The 27,260-nt window shown below is 31.3% G+C and overlaps 2 protein-coding genes and 1 long non-coding RNA gene across 4 annotated transcripts in view; 1 reads left to right on the plus strand and 2 right to left on the minus strand.

Annotated features, from left to right (window-relative positions):
• Nucleotides 1-15,488, minus strand: part of LOC140063039 (uncharacterized) — an 89,113-nt gene extending 73,625 nt beyond the window's left edge. Inside the window, exon 1 of one of the 2 annotated variants that reach the window (XR_011847568.1) lies at nucleotides 15,312-15,488. This is a non-coding gene — a long non-coding RNA (uncharacterized lncRNA). Of the gene's footprint in view, nucleotides 1-11,953; nucleotides 12,009-15,311 lie in introns of those variants that run through there. The other variant, XR_011847569.1, reaches the window with a different exon arrangement.
• On the minus strand, nucleotides 13,073-14,527 carry LOC140062228 (ADP,ATP carrier protein-like). The gene is made up of 2 exons (XM_072108339.1): nucleotides 14,296-14,527; nucleotides 13,073-13,991 (listed from the first exon to the last, which is right to left on the minus strand). Exons 1-2 carry the CDS (start codon nucleotides 14,407-14,409, stop codon nucleotides 13,212-13,214), a joined length of 894 nt encoding a protein of 297 aa, XP_071964440.1. The 5' UTR covers nucleotides 14,410-14,527; the 3' UTR covers nucleotides 13,073-13,211.
• Nucleotides 15,489-19,101: 3,613 nt separating the features above from the next.
• On the plus strand, nucleotides 19,102-25,749 carry LOC140062074 (uncharacterized). Its single transcript, XM_072108118.1, has 8 exons — nucleotides 19,102-19,140; nucleotides 22,034-22,072; nucleotides 22,791-23,324; nucleotides 23,741-23,863; nucleotides 24,309-24,371; nucleotides 24,546-24,611; nucleotides 24,732-24,920; nucleotides 25,685-25,749. The coding sequence occupies exons 2-8, from the start codon at nucleotides 22,063-22,065 to the stop codon at nucleotides 25,747-25,749; spliced, it is 1,050 nt and encodes a 349-aa protein (XP_071964219.1). The 5' UTR covers nucleotides 19,102-19,140; nucleotides 22,034-22,062.
• Nucleotides 25,750-27,260: the final 1,511 nt, after the last annotated feature.

A 27,260-nucleotide genomic window follows, 5' to 3' on the forward strand; every position in this document is an offset into this window, starting at 1 on the left:
TTTATTTACATTTCTCAGGGAATGGCGTGTATTAACACAAATAAACTTGTTCACAATCAAAGGACTTAAATTGGCTCACAACTGAAATGAATTTGTCAATGAGTTAATCATAATATTCCTACATTTAGTTAAACCAAAATGAAAAAAACAAATATTAAACTTAATAAAAAGTATGATGATAAACATGAAAATGGTACTTATTAAAAGAATATCCTTGCCTTTTGATTGAATGATCATAAAATTTGGGATAATTTGAGAAAATAATATGGTCTCAAGCAATTTTTAATTTAAATTTTTTTACATTAAAAATGACCTATTCCACACAAACTTGATTACTAATTATATAATATATCTTAATTAATAAAGTATGTTTAAATTTCTAAACACAAACACATTCCTAAATTACAACGGGATAAAATAATTTTAAATTCGCGACTGAAATCCAAAAAAACCTTTTTTAATAAAACCAGATGTCACTTTAAGATTTCTCAACTTTAGAATGTTTTATTAAAATTAATTTTCATCCACTTGGTTTAAAATATGCAGAGGTGGAATAGATTTGACAGCACATTTATCTACATATTGATAATCAATGTTATATCATCAATTATTATTACTTCGTTGCATGTCTATTTTAATTTAGCAAAAAAAAAAGATTGATTTTCCATTTAACAATGTTCGTAGAACATTCAGTCATATTTTAATGTGAAAAAAATTTCAGAAAAATAAAACAAATTAAATCAATTTCTAAGTTGGAGATTACTTTTCTTTTTAGCAATAGCAATTTAAGATTTACTTTCTTTACATTATACTATTAACCGAATAAAGATTTAAACTTCACATAAAATGTGTTTGAAAATAAGACGCAATAAAAAGATTCGAGAAAATTGATTCTTATGAAACTGAATGAGATTACATGTAATTAAAATCCATGAATAATTTGTAAAATGATTAATCTATATTTTGAAAATGGTTTCATTGTTTATTCTCCAGTATGTATCTTTTGTTTTGTTTTTGTTTGTATTGTTCCACCAGCATACTATCAAATAAAATAACATTAACACACAATACAATACAACGTATAAAAAAGAAAACTGCTGGACAAGGGCAACCTACAGTAAGAACAATGCATTGCTGTAAACTTAAATTAGCCAGATATCCCTCATACTGAATATTAACATTTAAAACAGATAATTAAGTGAAATTATAGTAAAAAATTACAATAATTTCATTAAAATGTTTTTATTTTAAAGTTAAAAACAAAAGTTAAAACAAGAATTAATTTAATCATGGAGGAAACTCCATGTAGTAGTAACCAAGCAGGTTGGGCAAACCTAACTTTTTTTTTAGGTTTTTTTCTCTAGTGAAAAGTTGTTTTTAGTAAATAGTCTACAAAGATAATTAATGATGTAAAATGATATGAAATTAATAAAGAAGCTTCTAATTAGGCAGGTATCCTAATAAGGATACGGACCCGGGAATAAATCCAGTTTCACGTTTCTTTACCAGCTTTTATTTTCATCTCAAATTACGTGAAAGAGCGAACAAAATCATGATTTAGATCTAATCAAAAACGTAGTCTCCATTCTAATCCCCTGAGGCTACGCGCCAGTGAGAGAAAGTATTTACTTGAGAGAGAGAGAAGAGAACAAAATCTTTACAATACCAATGTATTATCTTTTGAATTTGCATATTAATAGCAAGCGTCATACCGGCACACGACATATAAAACAATCCATATTGATGAACGCGTGTGCGACCCTGACTAAATTAATGGCCTGTTTTGCATGAGAATGAAGAAGTTCTAGCCCGCCTGGGGCTCTAACTACAGAAACAAGTTCTGGCTTTTAACGCAGAAAAGTAGCCAGCAATATTAACAAGATTGAAGACCAAGATTGGAATAACCTTGCTGTATTATGAGTTTGTTGACAGCAACTTTGGACAATTATTGATTTTTATTTTGCAAACTAATTAGACAATTTGGGTTGAACTTAACGATCTCACTTAAGTACAAAATTAGTATTTAGAATGAAAGAAAAAAACTAAAGCAAGGTTAAACTTTTAAAGCCAATTATTTTAGCTTTAGGTTGTTTTAATGTAAAATCTTACAAATTGATATTAGAAAGAAATTATGAAAATACAGTAAAACAACAAAAACTGAGTTGATTATATTGAATTAAATAATTTTAAATTGTATTATATTTAAATATATTTTATAAAAATGTTCTTTTTATGATGTCTAATATTCTATTTTGGTGTAATAAGAAATTGATTATACTTATTACTATAATTGTTGTACTTTGTTCTTTCTTTGATAATATTTATCAGTTGTTAAAGAAAGAAATACAAATGATAATCAAAAATACTCTTCTATTCTAACAAGTGTTTAAGTTTGGCTACATGAATAAGTTAAAGTAATAAGTAGAGTAAAAAGAAGGCAACTTCCTAACGCCAAAAAAAAGATTAAAATAACATTGAATGATTAATTTTAAAAATATATACTTTTGGAAAAAAAAAGTATACGAGTGATGACATTTTTATAATTTAAGAATATTGCAATATTTAGGTATAAAAGGAATATTAAAGACCCCTTCCCTGCAATTTTGGACGTTTTTTGGAAAATAATACATATATATCACTTTAAAAACATTAAACCATGTCTTTCCTTGTCTTAAATGTACGTTTTATGGTAAATTATGATAAAAAGTGAGAAACAATGCACTACCTAAGTAGCTCGCGGCGATCGACCTCTCGTGGACGGTCTCAGGCCTAGCCTAGCTAGGCTTAGTTTTGTAGGCCTAGCTGGTAAACATCGGTAACGTACGAACATCGTACGCTAGCTATATACCTAGCCTGACGTTGTATAGTTGCTGCATTAATTATCTTTCTATTTTTGCCAGACTCCGTTGATACAAATTGGGGGAAACCCGGTATTTTCGCTGAAAAGTTAGGAGTCTTCCATTTGTTTTGGCTTCACGATCGATCGAAAAGTGGGCGAATTACAGGTGAAAAACAACAATATCAATCCGCGCGCAATGCATTTTGGGATTTATAGCGGGCCGCTATAATTATTAAAATCGATTTATTTTTCACATTTTTAACCGTTTAAAGACGAAAAAAGTTATCGCAATAGGACCATATAGTATTATTTTTACATTAAATATAGTTTGTGATCTTAAATTAGATCTAAAAAACGTAGGGAATGGGGCTTTAAATGATAAGATAAAGTATAACCATCTTGATATTAAAGTCTAGACATTTTATTGTATAAAAGTTACACTATATATTGAAGGTGAGGGTTATGTTGAAGGTGTATATCAAAATACCAATTATCACCCTCAACACTGAAATATGGTTGAAATATGGTTGAATTAGCCATATATTATATGGTTGAAAATAAAAACCAAATTGAAAAGATAATAGAGAAAAAAAATTATCATCAAAGTAAAAATTATTATTTCTGCATTATGTCTATATTTATGAAAATGATTTTACTAATTTGCATACAATTGGTTGAAAAAATTATCGAATAAAAGTTGTATTAATATATTCATAAACATGTTCCATTCAAATGATTTGAATTGACAGGACCAACTAATTTACGACGCATTGATATTCTAAAAGTTAGCAACCAGATTCTAAAAATAGTAGCCAGTCAAAACTCTTGCTGGGTTATCGCCGACGACTGCTCTTGTTTTTCTTAATCAAGTTAGATAGCTTTGGTAGGGCAGCTGACAGTCGTGCCTGAGTGAGCGCATAAAATAATTGATGGGATCTTTATAAGAAGGCTTATAACGTGACTGTGAGTGCGTATGACTGCCTGTCTGTGTGTGTATGCTTACTCCCTCTTGTGTGCTTGTAATACTTTTTCCATTGTAATGGTAATGAGTTAGATGGATGGATAAATTAATGCACTTACATCGGACCATCTGCTGGCAAAATTCTGCTTTGTCTCCGGTTTGTTTTTTGGCTTCAAACTACATGATGCAAGATTAGCAAACCACCATTACTCCAGATAGCAAGAGACGGGGAATTATCTCATTTCAGACAAAATAGATGAAAAAGAAATGAGCTTACACTTATATTGATTAAAAATTCCAGTAAACCAAAATATTATATTTACCATGTTGCAATTTAGTTCATTGATGAAGAATTATTTTCATTTTTCCAATAACATTTTATTTTTACTTTTAAAAATTATTTTCATTTAATTAGAAACAATTTCAAATATAAATAAGTGGAAACGTATGTTGGTTTTTCCATGTTCTAAAAAAATATAGTTTGCTAATATAATTTTTATTTTTAATAATTTATGTTACCAACAAATCATCACTTTATTCACAAACTATTTTTCCGATTCAAATTTAATTGTACTTACCTTAAAATTATGTAAAAAAATAACATTTTCACATTTAAAAAAATCTTAATAACCTTATCATATTGTGTAATTATTTTTAAATATATTTTAGCACAAAAATGAATGAAAAACAAGACAAGATAATTATATTGGTAACCACCTAAACTCTGGTAACCACCTAAACACTAGCTTAAGATCAGATTCCAATGTTGAAATAAGATGAAAGAAAACTATGTTGGTAAATTCAAAATTATAAAATATAAACATGATCAGAACATTTTTTTTTAATTTTTCCATTTTTTATGTTTGCCATTGAATTTTAACGAATCTACAATATTTAACAGAATGCGTGATTATAGTGTTAAATATTAAGTGACTTTTTAATGACTTTAACAGTCTTTTTTAATACTTTAGAAGAATATTAATGAGGATACAGCATACACGTCGTCCCACCGACAAGCAAACTGATAAAAAATGAAGCAAACCGAATCACTTCACATGTGTTTTTCTCGGTGTGTATTTTATAATGAATGTAACAGTGATATTATCATCACGATAATAATATGCCAGATTAAAATGATTGGAAGAACTAATAACAAATAAAAATTATAAAAACAATTCACATAAATACAATTCAGATTATGCTGATTATTAGGGGGCGGGGGATAAATATTTCATAAATGATAAAAACGATTCGTCAAGTTGCAGAAAAATAAAAATGACAATTATTTTATTTTAAAAAGACATGGCTGTTAAATTTTAGACCCTGCTTAAATCCGTCCCTGATTAGGATCGATAGGAATTGAGGAATCCAATTAAGTAAGAAGAAGAACTATATCTTTATCTTTCAATTTTGTAAAGATGAAATTATATTATATTAAAGTTACAAAGAAACCAACATGTTTTAAACATAAAAATAATTTTTAAATAAATTGGTTAGAAAAACTATCTAGAATGTTTCAATGTGGTTTGGAATAATTGCATTTTAATAAGCATGAGCACATCGCAAGCAAAGCATGAGCACATCGCAAGCAAAGCATGAGCACATCGCAAGCAAAGCATGAGCACATCGCAAGCAAAGCATGAGCACATCGCAAGCAAAGCATGAGCACATCGCAAGCAAAGCATGAGCACATCGCAAGCAAAGCATGTGCTTATATTTGCACATGCTTACAGAATCCATTAAGGCTGGGATCAAAGGTTGAAATCACGCATTATTTACAAGCAAAAAAGTTATGATTTATATAACTGTCCCTGTAAAAAATCTTCTTTTTTTTTTTTAATTTATATTCATGTACAAATAAGGACAAATGATAACCTCTCTGTAAAGTGAATCACAAATAACTGAAAGGAGGCAAATATTTTAATTTCTTAATGAACATCTCTAGCAATTTATAAATTTGTGTATAAGTGATAGGAAGCGCCTGCTAAAAGTAGGAAAGGGAATCATTCATAGCCTACAGTCACAATACAACCTTTTCACAAAGATAAATTAAAGATAAATTAAAGATAAATTATCATTTTTATATAAAAGAAGAATATGTTCTAATACCTTTCTTTTTCAATCATTTTTTTTTTATTTTATAATCAACTTTTATTTCTTACAATATGTGATTATAGTGTCTGCTTATTAAAAGTACCACTAAATACTGTTAATAGCATTTAACATAAATAACATACAAAACACCTTTTAAATGTTATATAGCATTTAACATAAAACTATAACATTTTTTATATCAAAAGCAAGTGGTTGTTTGAATTTGTCTGTGTGTACAGTTTATGACTATTTTAATACATAAAATATTTGTTTCTTAACTTAAGTTTAGTAAGACAATAACATGCAGAATTTGTTAAAATTATTAGTTTATGAATTTTTTTAAAATAATTTATTGAAATACGATACAGCGCCACCATAAACAATTTTAAACTTTAGAATCATTTTCTAATTTTGAAGTATAGGGGGCTCACTTGTTAATTATTCATAAATCAGGCGTGTTTGTTTTTTGTGATAAAAGGCCATAGTAATATACTGTACTTAATCTCAGTTATTTACAGACAAGCACACGTATACTTATTTCTATGTTTTTTATATGAATATTATATATATTAATAATTATCATTAGACACTACATTTAAACATTTACCACTTATCACTTAAAATAATAACTCTAAAATTATTATTCTAATATTATTTTATTTGCATACGCTGCATGGATGTAGACAAGTTAAAGTTATTAAATTATAAACATTTTGATTTAACTTTGAGTTAAGTATTTATTTTAATTATCATACCATGTCAAAAAAAATACAATAGTTTAATTTAAGTATTCTTTAGTCTATTATGAATTGCCAAATGCAATAAAATTATAACCGACAATAGAGGGCTCACTACTAGAATATTACGCCATCAGAGTGACATTTTGTTTTTTTTCATTATGAGTGTTCATGCAACAAACAATCAAGACAATCAACCATAGTAGAAAAGTCTTATTTAGAAAATAACATTTAGTTAATTTTGAGTGTAAATCTAGCTTAATAGGTAAGACCTGTTAAAATGTATTTTCATGATCGCTATAGCACAGGAAAACCCAATAAATTTAGTGGAAAATAGAGGGTCTTTTTTTATTTTTTATTTTATTTTATGTCTTTAGGCAATGTGGCCAAGGATTACCAATAGTGAATTAATCACTGTCCTATCAGATAGGTGGTAATCCCCCTGATACAGGGGCTATTTTGTGAACCAGTTCACCGGGGTAACCCCCTACTCTTTTCGAATAATGAACTGGGTTCTTTAAAGTGCACACAGGTTATAACTGTATACACTGGACCTACGGTTTATAGTCCTTATCCGAGAAGACTTGTTCCACCACCAGAACTAGGAGCGAGTCGGCCTCGAACTCGGGTCCTTTTTTAAGTTATTATCAGCTTTCATCTCCCCTTAAAGGTCAAGCTGCAACCAACCGGCATTGTCATTTGTCTGTCCACAACAACAGAGGTTGAGGAGGACCACTACACAGAATTAACCAATTGAGGGAGCTATACATTTTTAATTTATTTGTTACACTTATAAGGTATACAAACCACCAAGTACATTATTCGGAAAAAAATACAATATTAACACCAATAGGTGGCTCACTTCAAATTCAAAAACTTCCAAAGAAATTTCAGAAATAATCCGGAATTTGAAATTAAACTAAAAGTGGTGACAAAAAAAAGATAGACCTACTATCCACTGTCTACTATTCTGTACCGACACAAAGTTAAAAATGTCACGGCTTTTAGTGTTTGAAAAATACAATAAAATAATCGAGTATAAAACATAATGATTAAATAATCTTTTATGTATGCATCAATTCTTAATAAAGTGTTAGATTAGAATTTGTTTTATTAGGGGAACATTTTCTCGTGGAACGAGGGGTAGTACAGTCCCTCTTTAGATGTCCTTTTGATAGGGGCTTTATTGTATTGATATACACAATAGGTTGTAAGATCACCAACCCCTATTGAGGAGACACAAAGAATAAGGCAACACTAGTTTACCTGGTTCTGATAGGGGCTCTACCGAATTGCTTACTGGTCTATTCAGCCTCTGTGACAGACGAACAGGCAGCGTTTGGTGGCAGCACTTGACACAAAGGGACTCTTCTTTGGGGAGATGATTCATAGATTAGATTCATAGATTCATACTTTATTCTCATCCATTGCTGGAAATTCCATTGCTTGCATTAAAAATTACATTACAACAATTGAAATTAAATTACAAAAAAACATATTACCTTACATTATTACATTAAAAGTTGTGGTATGTGTCGTCCACACCTGTAGGCAATTCAGCCCAGTAGGCTGCAAGTCGCAGGTTATTCCTCCCTTTACATATACATTACAAGACTTTCCTTTTCCAACAAGCTTTTCATTAATTTATCATTTCCTGCTTTTATTTTTGATGTAAAGCGCAGTAAGAGCCTGCTTATATGCGCTATATAAGAACGGACTATTATTATTAATTTTTATGTCTAAGAACAATAACAATATTATCTGATTTGAATAAACAAAGTATTCAAATAATAGAACAGAATAAAGTTAAACTGCATATTAAATTAACTCCTTATAATACCTTTCACACATAAAATAATTATAATAATACGGTTGTAAAATTTCAATATACATATTTAAAATAAAACTCACCAAAATACACAGAAAATGATTGTAATCAAATCCACGATCATCGCCCATATCTGACGAGCAATTTGCACCTTACATCGCCAAAGACAAAAGGATTTTAATATAATGGCATGCTCATGAATATGCATGATTTGATTAATGAGCTTATTATTAGAGTAGTAGTAGTAGTAGGCAATTCTTCTTGTGTCATAGGTGGCATAATAAATGTAATTAAGTCATGGATATTATTAAGTAAGTCTTACTGTTGTTATTAGGTTTATGAGTGTTGATTCAGACTTGGAGACCCACATGATTTAGTTCGATTTTGGAAATCCTGTCTCTCTCTATTGTTTGTTTTTTGTTTTTTATATCTGAGACAAAATAAATGAAATGAAATGTTAAAAGATAGTGGCTTCAGAATGCATGTTTTAGAGTGTGTTTATGTAAATGGGGTGAGAAAATATTTATTCTTTTTCACACTTTAGTACAAATGTTGTTAAAGTGGTACAGTTAAAAAGAACAAGTACATACTGTATACTGCTTATGACCACATAGTACCTCAAGATGTCTGGCTATGAAATTTGGCTGAAATATATTCAATCAATCAATCAATCATTCAATAAATTAATCAATAATTCATTCTAAATCAATGTGTATTCTATAAAACTTAGGTTTATGTACAACATCATCAAAAGTTATGAAAAAGAAAAACTCGAAATAAGCAAGCTTTTATAAGGAGACCCTTGTCTGAATCTGTCCTACAAGGAGTGGGATAATATTCTAGCATGAGATTATAATTGGTCATAGGGTAGTATAACAAGTTGTAAAAATATTCTTTTAAATATTTCGTGTCAATTATTGTTTAAATACTGTTTGCTGCCCTCTATGAAAGTGATTGATTTGAAGCAGTAACGTCTTGAATATTATAATCTATTTATAAATATGTACAATATTATGAAGCTATAGGAAAAAGAGGAAGGAGGTAGACGATGCGAGGGGGGGGGGGGGGGTGAGTTGTTATCTTACCTAATAAATGCTGCAGTACCCAAACATGCAAACATGAAATAAGTATTAATCCTAGCAGTTGATTTCAACCCGACCACTTTTACTTTTACCCAAAAAAATAGATAGAAAAAAATTATCTTTATCTGATAAAAACGTTTTTATCTCAAATTGAATTTCAACAGGCTTGCGGTTAAATTTAGCAGTTTATTTTGTGTTCTTTATAAGCGAAATCATCATTTTTTAAATGTTTTTTTTTTATTTTTAAAAAGTTAATAAAAATAATCAAAACTACAAATTCAAAGTTTGGTTTTATACACATACATCTTTATTTTTTCTATGTTTTGGGGGCGGGATATAACTTTAAAGATGGTATTGTCTCCCAAAATCATAAAAATAAATATTAAATATTTATTTTTCATGATGAATTTTATAAAACCGGAATTGGAATAGGAAAAGTTTTAATGTTATTGCCTTCCACAGGAAAAAACAAACAAAAAAAGAATGATTTCACTTTTAAAAGACAAAATAAATAGTTAAATTTAACCAAGAACCTATTATCTGATACTTACAGACAAAAGGACTATTTTTACTATTTTTTCCTATAAATTACAGTTTTTTAGGTAAATAATGGTATTGTGACTTTGGCATATCCAACAAAATAATTTTATTTTATTTTATTTTATCAAAACCAACAGCGATAAATACCGCCACTAACAGGTTTGAAACATAAAATACAACATCAAAAACGGTTAACAATAAAATACAGATAAAATATATAATATATATATAACATAGATCGGCATGCCATAAACAATTTCAATTAATCAAACAGGTTATGCAGGCTGTTCAAGAAGTGAACACATAATCGTCCTCTTAAAATAACCAAGTCTATCATTAAAAATATCGATATGATTGCTATTTAGATTATTAAATGTATAAGGTAGTCTATGAAAAAGTCCCCTCTTAGTACAGTCGACACGGCTAAAAGGAATATTCAATAAATGTCTATTTCGTGTACGACCAGGAACATTTAAACTAAATAGTGAAATTAATGAACAGTCATATTTAGAATTTAAAATATTATATAAAAAAACCATATCAGATAATGTAAAAACAGGGAGACAATATATCGTTAAATTAAAACAAATAATAATAATATCCCAAAAAAATGTTACAGTCTTCAACATTTTTAAATGAATATTAAACTAAACTAAAAAATCAAACATTAAAAAACACCATACGTCAACAATACGAATGAAAAAATAAATCTGAAACAATCAAATTATCTATTTTGGTTTCTATCACTGGAGAACAATAGCCATCATTTTTATCAGACCATCGAGCAAACAAAGACCCAAGTGCTCCGAGCAATGCTAGACAAAAGGATAAGTCTTCGCCATGGAAACAATGACCAGTATGTAGGGGTTACACACTACGCAGTTAGGAAATCCCTTTGTAAACATTACAAGTTTCTTATTAAAATGTTAATTAACTAAAATAAAGACATTGAACTAATAAAAAGAATGTTTTTTTTTCATTCTTTTGTGACTTCATTCCTAGCTTTCTACCCCTTGCCTACAATTAATTCCCAAAAAAAAACAAATTTATCAGTAAACAAAATAATATTTATAAACGTTTTTTTGTATTTTTTGAAATAGAGATGGATGAGAAGGGGAATATAATCCTATTAATCTTCCTCCACTTTTTTTGCTGATACTTAAGTTTGTACTTAAATATCTTAATGTAACATATGTACATATTTATGGTGATGATCGTGAGAAGTATGTAGATTGGCAAACATTAGGGAGTTCCTATCATGTATGTAAGGATGACCATCAGCAGATACCTAGAAACAATTTAGATTTAGGCGGTAGGCATGCAGGATGTGTGAGACCTACCGATAATAAACGCTATATTGCACTATATGGAGAGAATTATAATATTCTATTTTCATGATTAATATAACTAGTAATCAAGCCACATCTCAAAATTATGTTTTTTCATACCCATTTTAATGGGAATAACAGTTTTGTAGTACTGAGCATACTACTGAAAAATAGCAACCAATACAAAAAATACCATCAAACTATTTATTTATTGTAAATAATTTTAATAATAATATTAATAACCACTAGACTAGTAGTAGTATAACAACAAGTGGCCCAGTCCCCTTATAAATATAAATTCGACGAAATTCGGCAACATGCCTTGAAAACTGAAATAGAAAATCAAATTAAGTCTTGTCTAACTAAGCCCACTTGATTCCAAAGTAACCAGGAAGTGCCAGGTTGCTCAGGGCACCGGATCCGGAAGCAGCCTTCCTCCGGGGAAGTGGGAGGATAAAAGAACAGTCAACCTGCCTAGTGCTGGCCTGGCAGTGGCAGCCTTGCTTCTTTTTTTTCGTTTCATTTCAATACAAAATATACTCACCTAGCCTTCATTCTGTTTGTAAAGATGGTGTATAATTAACTTCTATAACAATTGATGACAAAAATGTCGTATAAGTATATTATTGTCACCCAACATTCAATTGTTTTTTGCGGCCAAACAACAAACACTGAACTCGTCACCAAAACCATGTATTTAAATTATTTTATCCACTAATGTTTATATATTCCATTCCATTCATTCCAAGGTACCAAAATTGTAAGAAGAAACATGTAAATAAACAATTAATATTCCTTGATATAAAGTTCCATGTGGTTACAAAGAAGTCGTAGACAAGGCTGGGGATAACCCACGTTTCTTCTGATTACACAACAAAAACATGTGGCCACCATTCGTAATAAAAAAGGATTTTACCACAAAGCGTGTCCCAATCTCCCGCCACTGGCTTTGTTGTTCTTTGTTCAGTCATTGAACTCGACCGTAAGCAGTCAAAGAAACACTCCGATTGGTCAATCGAGATAAAACCCTTATCAGTGATTGGTTATTTCTTTCAATCATCAGTCGCAGACTATAAGTTAAGTACGCTACATGTGCGATACGCGCTGGCAAACAACAGAAAAACTCAACGTTTTCAGAGCGATAGAAATATTAATATGAGAAATTGTAATGTTTCGCGTGTAGAGAGTTATTGTTAGGGCTCGGGTGGTGAAGGAAAATACGGGAAGACAAAGGAAATATGTAAAGATTTAAACAAAGGAAAGGGAATACGACGAACAACGGACAACCATGGCTTTGTCTCACATTTTGTTATGCAATATTATTTTTGTTTGTAATAATCATCATTATATTTTTTTGTCTGTTTTGGATTCAACATCTAGCACAGGTCTTTTATATATCTGTTTTTTAAATTGAATAAATAAATAAATAAAATATTAATAAATAAATAATATTAATATAGCAGGATTTTTAACGACTAAATTATAAAATTGTATTACCTAGAAATATTGGTTATTATTGGTAATTAACTCGTTTGTCTCATCTTCAGCAATGGGTCTATAGAGAGGTGGGCCAGGGGACCGTATTATACATTTAGGTCACAATTCCGACACTACCTTTTAAAGTTGTAGGCCGCCTTCAAATAATAACCAACACATGTTTTCCGATGTCATAAATTTATTTACAACTATAGCATTTTAATGTTGTACAATGATCTGAGCACATTTCAAAATAAAACAAAATATTTATGTTGTGCGTTGGTAAAGTTATGCTAAAATAGTTATTATATAAGCTGTAGCAGAAATTACAAAAGCTTCTTAATTTCGTCGTAGAGAACCAAGACTAATGCTCCGCCAGTTCCCCTCAATACGTTTGAGAACGCACCTTTGAAGAAGGCCCCACTACCTTCGGTCTTGAGGATCTTGGCCCAGCAGTCAAGAGTTCCCTTGTAGATGACGTCTTTGCGACCACTCTGCATCATCATACGTCGACGTACTGTATCGAACGGATAAGACAAGATACCAGCGCCAGTGGTCACCACTTGAGCTATCATCCAAGACACGACGATCGGTGTGTTCTTCGGATCTGGCAGCATACCTTTAACGGTGTCGTAAGTGCCGAAGTAGGCTGCACGGTAGATGATGATACCTTGGACGGACACACCGAATCCCCGATACAGACCAAGAATACCATCGGATTTTGCTATCTTTGTCAGACAATCTCCAAGTCCTTTAAATTCACGTCCACCTCCTGCCTTTCCAACATCAGCGGCAAGACGTGTTCTGGCGAAATCCAACGGGTAAACGAAGCAAAGTGACGTTGCACCAGCTGCACCTCCAGAAGCAAGATTACCCATAAAATACCGCGCGAATTGTGTGTTCTTGTCGACCCCACCCAAGAATATCCGCTTGTACTTGTCTTTAAAGGCAAAGTTAAGAGCCTGAGTTGGGAAATATCGGATGACGTTGGCCAAGTTCCCACGCCATAATGACGTAAATCCTTGCTCTTTGGTGACGCGCTTAAAGCAGTCCAATATACCTTTATATTGGTCTTCGGGCTTGATCTGTTTTGAGACGGCCTGGACCTGTACAATCAACAGAATAAAGTATGATTATAAAACTGTTATGGGCCTAAGCCTAGGCCCCTAACTAGGCCTAGGCCTAGGAGGCCTAGATTAGCCTCTAGCTATTAAAAATAAAAAGGATAAAAAGAATTATTAGGCAAGGCCTAGGCTAGGCTAGCTAGCAGGCATAGGGCCTAGGAGGCAGGCCTAGGCAAAGCAACATTTGCAAAAAAAAGATAAAAAGAAACACAATAACCAAAACAAAAGTAACTTAAAAGTTGCTGTAGGTAGAAGAAAAAAGCAGAGAAGCCTAGGGCTAGCCTACCTGAAGAAGTAACTTAACACGTTCGATTGGTGCTACTGCTGTCTTTGATATTGCTGCTGCGCAACCACCAGCCAGTAAGTCTTTAACAAATCCTGTAGCGTCAAAGCCTCCCATGATTGTATTTTTTAGGTCCTAATTGTCTGATTTTAAATGACAAGAGATATCACCGCCGAAGCCGTTTGCTTGATCTGCTGCTTAACTATTATAATGCGTTTATGACGCGTATAAATAATAATACAAACAATGCATGCATCAAAATGTTGCGCGCGAAATGATTCGCGTAGAACTTAATGCGCTTCCGAATCATCCACGCACACGCACACATTTTATTACGGGAGCACACGTCGTAAACTAATTAACTGACTAATTAATTGATTGATTGTTTTTATTGTAATACATTGTAAACATTATTGTTTTTTTTTAATATTTGTTTTTTTTTATATAATTTGTTGCATAATAAAAAAAAAAGACATAATCTCTGTAAAAATATATTAATTAGAGTACATATATGCCTAATAATATAACATAGGATGTTTAGAAATGACCATTTTAAAAGACACACATCTTTCCCAAAACTGTAAAAAACACACACAATTTAATTATTGATAAATAAATATTCCTTTATTAACCAGATAAAAAATATATACACGGAAAATAAATAATTTAGCTCCTACAAAATATTATCTGGCGCTCATCCACTGTCACATTCCTCCCACTTATTCTCCAAACTCAATCTTCTCAAACTCTCGGACATTAACCTATCCCAGCAAGGTGTCTTTGTTTTTTTGGCCACTCACTCACTTCTCCCTTGCCATCTTAACGACCTTTTCGCTCCTAATAATACCGTTCATAAATATTATACTAGAACAAGAAATAACATATATATCCCTAACCATAACACCAATTATTTTCAACATAGCATTAGATATTCTGGACCTCTATTGTTTAACAATTTACCCCCCTCAATTTCCTGTGCTGCTAACCGCTATTCATTCAATAATAACATAAAAAATTACCTCTTGTCTCATTACTGATCGATCTGTTTGATATGGTCGTTGTTTCCATGTTCCGTGACTTGCTATCTTTATTATTCAATTGTCATCATATTCGCTATATGCCATGCAGCTGTACTTTTTTCTGTTCTTTTTTTATTTTTTATTCCAACTTTTATCTACTGGTTTTATATATATTTTGTATTTCTTTATTGTTTAAAAATTTATTTTCTTTATTTATATTTTTTTTTTTTTCTTCTCTTAATTTAAATATTTTGTAAAGGCAATCCCGTCACAAGATTGTAATCTTTTTGGGATTTGCCTTCGTCCATTTTCTTGTTTTATCACTTGCCATTTTGTTTTTGTTACTTTTGTCTTTTGGACGTGAATAAATGTTCCTTGAATTGAATTGAATTGAATCTAAATCTATAAACGACGAAAATGTATATTTCGCCCGATGCAAAATAGCGCGATCGCAATAAAACACGACCGATTTCAAACGCGACCGATATCATCAGAAGTATTAAGCTCTAGCGGCGCGCCATACAAAATGCCGGAATTGATTTTAAACGTAACCTTTGTCCGTCATGTCATATTCATATCATTGTTTAATGCTCCAATCAGAATCCGCGCCAACGCCCTATTTTCGCGCCGCGGCTCTAGCCAGCTATGTCCCAGGAGGACACATTCATTAATAAGCTGTTTCATAGCGGTAGCTTTAGTATCTAAGGCTGACAGTTTTGTGAATTTGGAAACTCGACTATAATTTATAGGTAGCTGCTGGACCCAAAAAACGTCTGGGAGAAGAGAGTCTATATGAAAGCCTTTGCTGATAATACAGTATTATTGAGATGTAGACGGAAATCTGTAAAATCTTGTTCAATAAATAATAACTTCGTTTTTGCTGTCAACCAGGCCGGTATTATAATAAATCACTGTCAAATAATCATTCGATAATGGTCAAAACTTTATTTTGGCTCTGTCAACATAAAGGGAGGTATTTACAATAACTTTCTTTTGACTGTCAATCTAGGCCAATGTTATAATAATACGCCGTCAGATATTAAATCATTGAAACAGTCCTGGTAAATTTTTTGTTGGTTATCAGATGCCCGGGGGGTCCAATCAATTATCGTCAGAAGGTGAACAATCAGTCTAGGTAGCAGCAGCAGATTATTAGGAACGCCTGCTCCATTAATTAATCCAGAAAAAGGTTTGTACATTATCTATTTGTTTATTAGCCTTCTCCTAACACAATTATATTTTCTTTAAAAAAAGGTTTTATAAGTGGTTTGAACATTTATGATAGTAATGTCACAGTTCTGTGTCTGGACGCAACTTCATAGACCTACTAGTTATATTATTCATATTAACTGATACTTACTCTTCATTTACCGTAAAGTTCAGTTTTAATGAAATATATAATATAAATTGGCTTCGTAACAATTAATTAGTGTTGAAAAGGTTAGTTTTTTGGTGATAGGTGAAAATGACATGTAACTTCGTAATCAATTTATTTTTTTTTGTATAAAGGCCCAATTACACTATGACGATAACGACGGATGATAAATATATAGCATGCATTTTTTTTACATAAACCAAAAGAAATTAGAAAGGTTTTCGTTCTAGACCTATAGGATAATCATTTATGCTGCCTTTGATAAAAATAATGTTTTTCAAATTCCAATCAAATGACGTCATGATAAATAAAAACAATAAAATCGCTGTATTGTCACGATATTATTGGTCTTACTAATCATGACGTCATTTGATTGGACGTGTGAAAATATAATTTTCATCAAAGGAATTGTTTATATTTCTTTTGGGTTATGTATTAAAATTGCACATTTGTCTATTTATCGTCGATCGTTATCGTCCTAGTGTATGGGCTTTATGCTGTAAATGTTCAATTAATTGATCATTCCGTTTTCATTTTATTAGTTGGACTCTTGCACAGTTGCTGCCTAATCGTTGTTGTGTAATATCATTTCGAACCATATTAAAATCATAAAGAGATTCATATTCCTTAACATGTGGCTGTTATTATACAATTGAAAGCAAAACCCGTTGAATCTCAAATCATTAGGACTAGAAATTTGGCTTATCAATCAAATAAATACTTTCGTTCAAAATGAAACTCCAACCTCTCTAAAAGATTGAACTCGAAAACGGACCGTTTTTTTTTAATTGGGTATGTTGAAACATTTCAATATTCATTTAAAAAAGTACATTAATTGTGGTATTGATCAGTGGCTATAGAGGCGTAAAAACCCTCGGTCAATATCATGTAAAATGCACTGTGGAAGGGTCATTATTAAGACTGAAAAATTGGGCTTATCAACAAATAAATACTTTCGTTCAAAATGTAAAATCAAGGCTGAAAAATTGGCTTATCAACAACAAAATATTTTATTATTAGACGCGATAACATCAAGGATAATCAGTATAATTATTAATATAGCCACTGTTACTAGTTTTATTCTACATGCTAAAGTAAATAAAAATCCACTAGAAAACAAACAAGTCTGAATGTTATGCTTATTAGCCATGTTATGTTTGTTACTGTAGGCCTATGATTGTTTGCAATGTCCACATATTATTTCCGTGGGCATATCCATAGTGTATCACTCACAAAAAAGACGTGTGAGGTTCTTTCTTTAGATTTTGAAGAATGATTTGTGTTACAAGATATCAGCTAACGCCATGGGACCCTTGGCTTATCAATGAATAATAAATACAGTACTACTTTCGTTCAATTGAAATCGGAATCTGACCGTTTCATTAAATTGGGTGTGATTAGGCCTAAACATATAATAATTTATTAAAAAGGTACAATAAAAACAAATGCATCAGAGGAGGCGTAAAGAACCCACGGTCAATATCATGTAAAATATATATGGTATAAGCACTGTGGAAGGGGTCATTATTATTAAACTGGAAATTCGGCTTATCAACAAATAAATACTTTCGTTTAAAATGTAAAATAAGACTGCAAAATTGGGCTTATCAACAAATGAAATATTTTTTTTCAAAATGTAAAATTAAGACTGGAAAATTGGGCTTATAAACAAATAAATACTTTTTTCAAAATGTAAGAAAACATTTTTTAAATATAATCCTTAAGCTCTGTCTATACTATCAAACTAAATATGATGTGCCCATATTTTATAGACATGACGATGTCCACTACGATATTCGGGCATATCTCTACCATATTTGGGCACATCACACTTTTTTTGTTAAACTAGTTGAGAAATAATGGTATAACGCGATTTGGTGATAGGTTATCAATAATACAACCCATATACTATTATTATAAATACCTATTACAAATCCATTCATATAACTTTTCATCGTCGCGAACCGAAAATGTATAAATGTTATTCTACAGACAGTAATTATATATGCAAAAGCCATATTATTATTATTATCAATACCTAAATGCGATAGTAATAACCACATAAACATAAATTATACCCAATACAAGTTTGTGCGTTTAATTCTAGAAAGAAATGACTGTGCTGACAGGCCAATGACATAAATCACAAGTAAAGTCCCAATTGTTCACTTGCGTTTTGATTGGCCGACCTATTATATTAGATTAATGAAGACTGTCCAGTCAAAAAGTTACGCGGCGTTTTTTGTAAGAAATATTTCTTGTTTCATCCTAGTTTATTAGCCTGAAAGAACTCATTAAGAATGAAAATTTAACATAGCACAGAAGAAGAAGAACATTTGTCTTCTTTAAAGAGGGAACAGACCACAATACCATAATAGAAAATCATTGACAGTATGTAAACAATTCTATTTTCAGAAATGAAGATAGAAAATTGAATCGACAACATGGCAACAGGTAACAAACAATCAACGGTGTTTTTGACTGTCTTTTTTTTTTAAATCAAAGATGTATTGTCCCCCAATAAAAATGAAATTTGAATTTTAATTAAATCAGACTTTAAATATCTAGGCAATCTACCATTTTGAGTGAAACTATTGCAAACAAAGATTTGTTTTTATGGTCACATATAATGAGGAGATCAAAATTTGAGCATCACACCTCTGTCACTCATCCCAAATATAAATATGTACATTCTGAGCAAATTATTGAAAAAAAATCAACTCTCCTTAGCGGTTTTCGACATGGGAACCTGTAATTTCACCCCTTAATTTGCATATTTTATGTAATTTGTACTACTAATTTGCATAGGGCCTACTTTAGAGGTGAGTGATACAAGTGTGATTTTGAGATTTACTTAACAGTCCTATGTTGGCTATTAGAAATTAGTCATTTGAGGGCAGAACAAAGTCTTTACAGATATTTTAATTTCATTATACTGTATATGCAATATTAAGAATGGGGTCGAGGGTCAAATGCCTTACTTCCGATTATTTTTTGGTAAAATGTTTCATTATAGCAAATATAAATATGTACATTCATAATATGTCTGAAAAAAATTTGTATATTTCATGTTTTTTATTTTGTTTATTTATTCAATTTCTGCCATATACAATACAAAAAAAAATACAAAACGAAATATAAAAGGCAAGGAAAAACCAAACAGGTACTAAACATGTATGCTAGTTGGTCACCCCAGAACAGTGCACAGAAATAAAAAAAATGACATTCTACAATAAAGCATCTATTATGCGACCAACTACACAAATTTTCAACATCAAAATTATTTTTAAAATAAGTATTGATGATTATTTATTAATTTATAATTTTAAATAGTTTATCACTTTAAGTGCTGGTCTAAAAGTATATGACCATATAAGGAAATATTTTTCATAATTCTCAAAAAGAAACCAGGAAGCAAGTAGACTAAAACAACACATAAATATTACCGCAATTTGATAAATTTCTGGAAACTAATCGGGAAGAGATTAAATTTGAAACTTGTATTGTTATTTCATTTTTCCTTTGAGGAATTTATCTTAACCAAAATTATTGAAAACTGCACAACTACATGATAAACTATTTTTATCGAGAAAAATTAAGAAAGAAAATGAAGTAGTAATATGGGAAAGGAATAGGTTGTATTATATATAACATATTACAATATGGTAATCCATGCTTTACAGCATAACATGTTGTAAGTCTAGAGACTTGATTTTACAGTATATACTAAAAAATAATCCAATTAAGAAAATTACAATTTTATAAATTTCTGATAATATATATTCTCTTTTAAATGATCGACCACCAACTCTCGAAGGGACCGCTTTTCATAATCGACCACCTCTCTTAACGACCACCCCGGCTCTTAAGTATCGTAACCACCTACTCTTATGTAACCACCTCTTTGAAAGGACCACTAACTCTCGGGAGTTTCCTCTTTGATGTTTGCCATCAATGTTGTTTTCGGTCGTTGGTCTTTCGCTGAGTCTCTCTGAGTGCGATACTAGCTGATGTATTTTCATTTAATCGGAGGATACCATGTCAGCCTTCTTTTCTTTACATCCTTACTCCACTCAATAAGTGATTTTATTTATCATATTGAGAAAAAATCCTGTTTAATGTGCAGCATTTCCCTCAGTGAATCTTGAGATTGTAAATGCTAGCTTAATTATGTCAACTAACACTAATAAGAGAGTCTGTTTACAGTGATATTTTTATTGCTGTTTGACAATCAGCCAGAATGTACTTCTTAGTATTGTTAACCGTAGAGAATATCATCATAAGTATAGCTCTAGCAGCGCGCCATACAACATACCGGAAGTTGATTTTAAACGTAACGTAACCTTTGTCCATCGTACCATTGTTTAATGCCCTATGGAGGAAATACTACTGTAGTTACCAGATTTCCTCTATGAATCAGCGCAAACACCCTATTTTATAAGCCTAGTTTATTAGCCTGAGAGAACTCGTGAATATTGAGCACGGGATTGAGCAAGGAAGTAGAAGAACATTAGTCTTCTTAAAATAAAGAGGGAACAGACCACAACACCATTATATTCTGTAAGTAGACTTTCTTTTCTGCTAAAGGAGCCTCAGAGCGACTTATTTGTTTGGCTAATTTTGAACATTACATTGAGCACTCTATTAATTGCGATCAACTATATCGTGTCAACCAAGTTTTAAAGATAATTATTGTCCCTCTGAAAAATATTTTTTATTTCAAATTTGTTTTTGAATGTGTCATTTTATTGTCGCATAATAGTTATTCACGTTAAGTAAACAATTATTTACCTGAAAAAACGTAATTTAAAGCAAAAAAATACTTACATTTTTCTGTCAGACAATGGTTTTTTGGTTATAATTAAACGTTTCCTTTCTCTTTTTGTACGTGAATAAATATAATTTTTTTTGTTACAGAAGTGAATAACTTGTATTTGAAGTAAAATACAACAAGAATTTATACTTTGATATGAAACAGACTTAATTTCTGTCACTTTAGTTTATTTTATGGCTAAGGTCAAGTCTGGGGGTCGCTTTATCAAGCCTATAAAGTGTGAAAAACGTTAAGAAACTGTTTAGATAATATTTCAATGATTTTCTGACAGCGAATTACAGTATTATAATATCAGTCTAGATTGTCAGTCAAATAGGAGTCATTGTAAATACCAGAAATGCTTTGGGATTTGTAATTTAGCATGACCTGTCCTAGTTTACAAAACAAAAACGTCGGCCTCTAGAACTATAACTGCTTGCTTTCAGCTTCTGAATGAGTAGTCCTCTTGGGACGTAGCTGGCTAAAGCAGCAGCGTGAAAAACATTGACAGCATGTAAACAATTCTATTTTCAGAAATGAAGATAGAAAATTGAATTGACAACATGGCAACAGGTAATAAACATTAAGCAGTGTTTAACACAAATGATATTTGTAAATGTGCTTTAGATGAACAGTTTTATACAGGTTTTATTTTGTATTTAAGATGTATTGTCCGCCAAAAACATAAAAATGAAGATTAATTATATCAGACTTTGAATATGTTATTTTGTAGTTGTAATAAAATTAATCACTTCCGTAGAAAAAAAAACCTGAAAAAATAATAATTTCACTTATAAAATGACCAAATAAATGGTTAAATTCAACCAAAAACCCATTGGCTTTTGAAATATATATTTATACTGGGTAACCTCTTCAGTCAAAGACTGGTCTCCCAGAGGGCCCAGTTGGTGATCAGTGGCTGTGATGTACTAATACACCGGCGTAACCCCCAGCTACTCGTCTCGAAAGATGTACTAGGTTCTTTAAAGTGCACACGAGCTAGATGTGTACACTGGACCTACGGTTTATAGTCCTTATCCGAGAAGACTCGTTCTACCACCAGAACCATGGAGTAAGTGAGCCTCGAACCCCTGCCGATGTTATGGCTGGCAGCCAATTTGACCTTTTTTTGCTTTAAATTACAGTTTTTTCAGGTAAAAACATTTTTTTTCGATCCAAATTTGGTCAAGATGAAACTATTAAAATTAAAATGGCAAATTCAACCAAAATGCATCTTTAATGTATTGAAATATTTTTATTTTGTCATCATTTGTTGTCATTGTTTTGCCAGACAAAACTGAATGTGATGAAGACCTTAAAGAAAAGTTCCGACTTTTAACATTTCAACTTGGCAAACACTATGATGGTCGATATTTTAAGTGGTTGAGATTCTGCCTGCATGGGTACATACCATTAGGAGACCTTGATTGCGATGATGTTACAGCAATGAGTTTATTTAATGAACTTCAACGAACCGGTGAAATCACACCGCATAAAGTCAGGCTTTTGCTCGACATAGCTAAACTGACAGGTTTCAGTGAAGCTGTAGGTCAAATTAACCAGTATATGGCAGATAACAATGTTCAACTAGTTGATGAGGAGACGCTGTCAGCATCTCGTAAAGAACTGTTCCATACCATAAGACAAATTGGACAAGATGAGTTGAAGAAAGTTATTCATAATTATGATGAACTGAATAAATTTGAATTCACAAATATATGGGATGCCGTATTCATACTAGATAAAGGAAACCTTTTAAGTACATCTTCAAACATTACTAGGTTTACAGATTGTCTTGGACAATCTGTACAGGATAGACGAGGAGGTATGTATTTCATTTTCTTTCACTGTATGTAAAATAAAATTTTCCGGACACAAATAAGTGTGTAAACTAGGCATCATAGTTTTCCATTGTTGTAGTATAAACAGGAAAGAGAGGTTAATTAGTGTATAATTTTTTTATTTAACACAATATGTATTCAATATGAGAGATCATAAGCCTCGTCATAGTTGGGATACTTTTTGACACAGTCAATACAAAAACAAATATTGAGTGCCTTATTGCGTAGGCTTGTTATTGGATTGAATACTCATTAAAAAAAAGTTGGCCTCCAACCCAACAGATGATAACATTTGTAATTTCCAAACGGATGCTGAACTAGCCATGACTATCAAATAGGCATTTAGGTTGGACCAGGGCTGGCTTAAAATATAATCATTTTTTCTTTCTTATTTAAACAGAGGAAAGGCCGACCACCAGTAGTAGGTCTAACAATGAACGAGGAATACAAAACAAGGATAGGCCTAACAGGGGCGGATCTAAAATGAAAAAAAGGAAGAGGCGACCGAACAGGTCAGAAACAGGTATTGTATTTACAGTACAGTATATACATTAACCATATAATATAATGTACAATTCAATTTGAATAAAATTTAAAACCATGTAACACGAGAAACCCCTCCTTTTCCCTCGAAAAGATCTGCGGGAGTGTATTAGCACTACGGCCAACCCCTGCCCAGGGCACATCCTAGGGGAACAGAGACACGTTTAATGTTCATAATGGTTGATCTTTTTTTCCCATCACAACACAAATAATTAATATTAGTTTATAATCGTTATTAATACAAAAAGGGAATTATTATTATTACATTAATTGCAATATAACTTGACTACTTAAATGGGAATAATTCTGCAATGAAAACTGTATTTTTATATTATGAAATTTATAATTATTCTGAATTAATTCTTCCAATCACTGATTTTTCGCGTGGTAAAATATTTATCTATTTCTAATTTATCATTAAACAGTAAATGTGCCGAACACTAGTAACGAAGAACAAGGAACGCAAAAAGAGTTTAAATCAGAAACAGGTTAGTTATTAAAATGTACTGTATACAATTTCTCCCATTAGGCCTAAGATGTTTTTTATGCGGGAGAATAATTGTTGTAAATTCAGATTTATTCTTATTGTAGTAAGTAGTAAAAGGTCAGTTTGATAATAAATATTATGACACTTATTATTTATTTATTTATTTATCAAACAGGAGATGTGCCGACTATTACTAGTAACAAAAAACCAGGAACGCGAAAAAGGTTTGAATCAGAAACAGGTTAGTTTTTAAAATGTTACGTATAATTTTTCTTTCATAATGAGGTTTTTTATGCGGTAGAATATTTATTGTGTTGTAAATCAGATATATGCTTATTATTTATGTGTATTTATCAAGCAGGAGATATTCCGACTACTACTAGTAACAAAGAACAAGTAATGCAAAAAAAGGTTGAATCAGAAAGGCCGGCCACCAGTAGTAGGTCTAACAACGAACAAGGAATACAGAAAAAGGATAAAAGAGGTGGATACAAAATGAAAAAAAGAAGAGGGAAGAAGAAGCAACCGAACAGGTCTGAGTCAGAAACAGGTATTGTATTTACAGTATATACATTAACCATGTAATATATTGTACAATTTAATCTGATTAAAATGTACAACCATGTAACACAAGAAACACCTACTTTGGGACGCCTCTATTAAGGGGACACTTTTTCCTCAAAATGATCTGGGGGCGTGTTTTAACACTACAGCCAACCCCTGCCCAGGGGACATCCTAGAGAACAGAGACATGTTTTAATGTTCATAATGGTTGATCTTTTTTTCCATCACAAAACAAATAATTAATATTAATTATTAATCGTTATTAATACAAAATGGATATCATAATAATTATGATACTTTCTTTGGCTTGCAAGAAGTTTCAAATCTCAATTTCTTGAGTTCATATCAATTAGTGTTTTTGTGGTAGGCCTATATTAATTTTTTTTTTTCGCGAAAACCCTATAAATTGGAAATTATTATCCCCAAGTAAACTAGTAGTAACAAAAGAATGCGAAGACACACAGGTTAGTTACCACTATATTGGGATGTAGGACATTAACAAAATGATTTCATTGTGTTGGGATGTAGGACATACAGTAACAAAATGATTTCATTGTGTTGGGATGTAGGACATACAGTAACAAAATGATTTCATTGTGTTGGGATGTAGGACATACAGTAACAAAATGATTTCATTGTGTTGGTAATGTGTATAGAATGGACATATTATTTTACATATGAATGTTATGCTGAATTGCGCTCCTAAAATTAGGCCTAATTTAGATTGTTTTCTGTTTATTCATTAAACAGTCGACGTGTTGACGACCAATAGTAACAAAGGAACGCAAAACGAAGTTAAATCAGAAACATGTTAGTTACTGTTACTGTTATGAGGCCTAGAGATATACATTATTTAAATATTTGTTTTTGTATTTAACTGATGTGTTTCTTAAAGCAATGATTGCCACTAGAACACAACGTGATTTGACACACTACAAAATAATATATACTTATTTATTGTTAATTCAGATTTTTCCCGTTTGTTTTACTACACAGAGGAAGTGTCGCCGACTAGTGGTGGTAGGTCTAACGAAGGAACACCAAAAGAAGTTAAATCAGAAACTGGTCAGTTAGCGATTAACAATAATAATATTACAATTCAATGGGAGGCATTCTGAATTTATGCTCTCAGTAAAATGTATCTAATCTCAAATTTTAATGCATATTTAGTCTTGTTGTTTGTTTTGGTTTATAACAAAGTTTCCGACTACTGTATGTCAGTAAAGAAATTGAAGTTTTCTTCTTCTGATTGATTTCAAATTGTGTTTGTCGCCCTCTATATACAGGCCCGTTATTAAAAGGAAAACGTTTTGGTGAAAAACTACCTTGCAATAATAACTTGACTACTTAAATGGGGAAATATCTGCAATTAAAACTGTATTTCTTTATATTAGAATTGTATTTCTATATTATTAAGGTATTTATATCGTCAGGCTAGTTGCTTGGACAAAAATACGAAAAAACTGTTATGCTCTGCCTTAATTTGATTAGTTTGACTATTGTGCTTCGACTTGGTATGAAGGTATTGACAAAGTTTTGAAGCAAAAACTACAGACCACTCAGAACAAATTTGTGCGTTTTATTTACGGTTTCGGACCACGATCTCATATTGGTCAGAAGGAGTTATCAGACATTGGCATGCTTAAGGTGGAAAGTAGAGTAAAATTTCTCAGGCTTTGTAATGTTCATAAAATTGTCAATAACAATGCAGCTCCTTATCTATCTGAACATTTCTCACGGACATCCACAATCCACACACATAACACACGCCAACGTAATGTTAATCTGGTTTTACCTCTACTTAAAGGAAATAAACAGTCTCATTCTACTTTTTTCTTCTCTGCTATCAAAGACTGGAACGCTCTTCCATCAAACTTAAAATTAATTTCCAACTTAACTACCTTCAAATCTCATATTAAAAAACATTTTGAACGCAATATTTTATATTTAGAATAATTTTGATAACTATAATGGTCTTGATAACGTGCAATTTTTCTCATTACTTGTTTGCTTTCTCTTTTAATTTTTCTGTTTTACTGGGCTTTATTTTTATGTATATTTATATATTTATAGTTTTATAAATGTTGTATTTTCTCTTGTTTGTTATGTGCAATTTGGACCCCATTGGAAATGGGCTGGTTTTTCCGGCCTAATGGGTGTTCCTGATGCTCGTTATTTTGTCTTTTGTCTGTTCGTTATTTTTATGTTGAGCATCAAATAAATTCAATCAATCAATTATGAAATGTATAATTAATCTGAATTAATTCTTCCAATCACTGATTTTTTGTGAGGTAAAATATTTATTTATTCTTGTTTGTCATTAAAC

Source organism: Antedon mediterranea, chromosome 11, assembly GCF_964355755.1.
Source record: "Antedon mediterranea chromosome 11, ecAntMedi1.1, whole genome shotgun sequence".
In the NCBI taxonomy this organism is placed as follows: Eukaryota; Metazoa; Echinodermata; class Crinoidea; order Comatulida; family Antedonidae; genus Antedon; species Antedon mediterranea.